The 3,640-nt window shown below is 50.2% G+C and overlaps 1 protein-coding gene across 1 annotated transcript in view; it reads left to right on the plus strand.

Moving 5' to 3' along the window:
• Nucleotides 1-3,227: 3,227 nt before the first annotated feature.
• Nucleotides 3,228-3,640, plus strand: part of LOC102387496 (zinc finger protein 420-like) — a 3,711-nt gene continuing 3,298 nt past the window's right edge. The window contains exons 1-2 of the mRNA XM_025195150.1: nucleotides 3,228-3,236; nucleotides 3,354-3,568. Coding sequence (XP_025050935.1) covers nucleotides 3,228-3,236; nucleotides 3,354-3,568 — 224 coding nt within the window. The remainder of the gene's footprint in view (nucleotides 3,237-3,353; nucleotides 3,569-3,640) is intronic.

The raw sequence follows: 3,640 nt of genomic DNA on the forward strand, positions 1-3,640 counted from the left end.
CACACTTACAAGTACACACGGTCCTTCCCGATGTGCGGCACTTTCGACACGGCGTTAAAAAATATAATAAAAGAAATAAAATAGAAATAAATCCGAATTCCAGCTCGAACAACAAGCTTTTTTTCCTTGTTTATTTATTTATGTATTTATTTACCCCCCGCCTCTCCCCGGGTGGCCTCAGGGCGAGGCGAATCGGTGCCAGCGAATCAGCAGGGGAAGGGGAGGTGTCCGCCTCCACGCTTTCGTCGTCCGCCCCTTTCCGGCTATTTCGTCACGCCTCGAATCTCCAGTTAATAGCTAATTATTCATTTTAATTACCCAATGCTAATTTAGGCCCTATTTCGCCCCGCTTCTTATGGAGCAGGGACGAATCTGCAGCGGCCAACCCACAGCTAGCGCTCGGCCCCGAAGGGGGGCGGTGAGTGACAAGGATGGCGAAGGTTGGGTATTCGTCTCCGCACTTTCGTTACCCACCCTCCCGCTTATTCTGCACCCTGCTCCGCCCCTAATAAATCGTTAATTATTTATTCTAATTAAGTAACCCTATTTCCCACCGATTTCGGCCCCCCCACGAGGGAGAGCGAATCTGCAGCGGCTAACCCGGACCTAGCGCCCGACTCCAGATGGGCGGGGGTGCTTGGAGGGAGGGAGTGAAACGGGGGTGGAACTGAGGGGACTGTTGGTCGGTCGCACTTTCGCCACGTCCTCGCTTCGCTCTCTATTTACATATATGCAAATAAGCTATGACGTCCAACCAAAATGAAGCCGAGACAGGCCCAGCCAGGCCCAAGCCGGGTTTTTAAAGCGTTGGAAACGGGGAGGGACGAATCGGCGGAGGGTGAAACCGCAGCTTGGGGAAGCCATTACGTTGTCCGGCTTCGGTACTTTCGCCACACGTGTATCTAAATGAACGCTCATTTGCATAAATCTGAATACGTCGCGGAGCGATGCAAATCAACCCTTTAATGACTCAGGAAATGGATTGGGTGGGAACAAAGTGGGGGGGGTCAGCTCGCGGGACGAATCAGCGGCGAGCGAAACCTCAGGCTGGGACAAAGGAACGGGTTAATTATTCGCACCCCGCACTTTCGCCATGACCCTGAGGAAAGGAAATGACGAATGAACCCCCACCCATTTGAGTGTCCCCGTCCCCGCCCCCCCATTTGAGTGTCCCCGTCCCGTCCCCCCCCCCACCCCCCGTGCGCCCCATTTTTATAAGGAGGAAAATAATTAAGAGCGAATCAGCTGCCCGGGAATCTCAGCTAGGCCCCAAAAAGGTACTCTTTCTATTCACTCGCTGCACTTTTGCCAGCAGAGAATTAAATAGTTAACCAATGACTAGGTCATTAGTGAACCCCTCCAGAAACAAGTCAATTTTGAGGCCAAAGAGGAAGGGGGATTGATTTCGGAAGAGTTAACTCTTGGCCCTTGAATCTGCTACTGCTAATTCAAAGCTGCGGGAAGGGGGATAAAGCCACACTTCCCTCACAGAGTGAAATACAATTGTCCCTTTACTGTTGGAAGAATGAGAAATGTCTCCGGACCTCAATTAGGCCTCTATTTGCATATTTGATTATGTGGGGACTCAGTGTGTCGAATGTGCTGATGCCGAAACTGCAGTCTCTGACCCCCTCGACCCTTAATTATTCAAGGGGAGTCACATAAATCCTAATAAGAAAGGACAGTCTCTTAATGAGCAAGAACTATTCAAAAGACCAGAACCAGAGCGAACTTGTGACCGCGAGATGGTCAAGATGTATGCAAATGTATTCAAATACATGCTAATAGCAAGCAAACGAGGCTTTTCGGGGTTAATACTACCATATTTTCTAGGATACAACACACCCCTGGAATGCAGGACATGCCTTGAAAGAATGTGAATCCTGAGTCTTTCCGCCTAACGGCCTATAACGAGCAGAAACGAGCTCTTACCGTATTTCCCCTCTGTAATGCGCACCAAAATTGCCTGCAGCTGCTTTTCTACGGGGGTGGGGAGGGATTGCATAGTGCCTGCGAGGAGACACGGCAGGCGAATATTGCGACTCCCAAAGCCATTAGAAGTGGCCTGTCATTATTCCAGTGGATGATTGCTTGTACCACAGATGAGGCGATAATGAGCAATGGGACTTCGTTAGGCCTTGAAAGCCACCAAGTGGTAGTCAAATGGGAACAGTTGAATGGCCGCTCGTTATTCAAATGTATGGAAGTTATTGCTGAGAGCACGGGCAGGGAGATGAGGAGGCCGGGAGCATTTGCAACGCGCTGAGAGCACCGAAAATTGAGCCCCAACTTCGATAACGAACGCCTTCCAACCCTGCCGCGCAGCGCATCGGTATTGAGACTGGTGCACTTAAAACGATCGGAATAAAACAGAATAAATGAGAATAAAAGCAGAGGTCATATTTTAACCCAGTGATCCCCCTGGCCTTTATCATCATCACTGCTGGCAATTTTCAGATATTAACGTCATTCAGGATCCCGACTTTCTGGTGATCTTCCTGCCGCCGGCTCGTAGCGGGCAGAATAGAATAGTAATAATTCAGCAACTAATTAATATTAGTGGTGTTTCATTTTACTCATGGAAAAATGTGGATTTGGGGCTACTTTTTCTAAACTGAAAATAGGGGATTTTCCTTTTTTCATCTGAGATGAAAGGATCCCTGCTAACCACTTTATGGAGCAATAAGAATTCAAAAGTTTGTCAGGATCTGGTCAAGGATAATCAGAGGCCCCAAGTCTGCAAGAGTGATGAAAAACTCGTCGTTAGAAGAGCATTGCACTGTACGGGGTGAAGAGTGATTTTTCAGTTTGACACTTCCTAATGGCATAACAATAAGTGCTGGGCAATGAATTATAGTTGCACTGAAATATAGGTAATAAAAATAATGCCAGTATTACTGAGGATGTGGTTTGTAACAGCAGCAACAAAATGCTACCGTAACGGTAGGACACATATCCGTGATGTTATCGGCAGCAGCAGCATCGTCCTCGTCGTCATCAAGTAACATGACTTGACGCGTGGGACGGCCGCCGCCAGCGCCATCCTCGCTCTTATTATCTATGCGTGATAATGATGATCATGCTGTGGTTGCTGCAACAACTACGACTCTTGTAACAGCCGGTGGAATAACCAGGGCCCATGTTGCTGTCCTCGCTGGCGTTGCTCCGTGGTCGCTGCTAGCACTAGGGCTGTTATTTGCAGCCACAAAGCAAGAGCAGGACGCGTCATGCTATCGGTGATGTGTGTAACAGAAAGCGCAGTAACCCCGCCCCAGCAAAGGCTCCGCCTCCGCCCGCAGCAATACTAGCAGTGACGCGCGCTGCGTTCCCGCCCCGCCTTGTACGCTATTTAGATCGATGACGAAGCTGCTGCTGCTGTTCGTGATGATGATGATGATGGTGGAGGCAATAACGTGGGCAGCTCGGATGACGTCACTAAGGATGATGACGGCCAGGATGCGCACGCTCACGTGAACACCAACGCTGCCAATGGCGGAGACCACGTCCCTGTTTCTGTAGTAAACCACGGACGAGCCCGGCGGTTTGCGCGTGGCCGTGTCCTGCACACGTGGGTGCTGGGTGCACGTGTCTCACACACACACACGTGTGCGTGCCCCGCCCCCCCACGCCGGGCCGCTCT

Source organism: Alligator sinensis, unplaced genomic scaffold, assembly GCF_000455745.1.
Source record: "Alligator sinensis unplaced genomic scaffold, ASM45574v1 scaffold1704_1, whole genome shotgun sequence".
NCBI lineage: Eukaryota > Metazoa > Chordata > Crocodylia > Alligatoridae > Alligator > Alligator sinensis.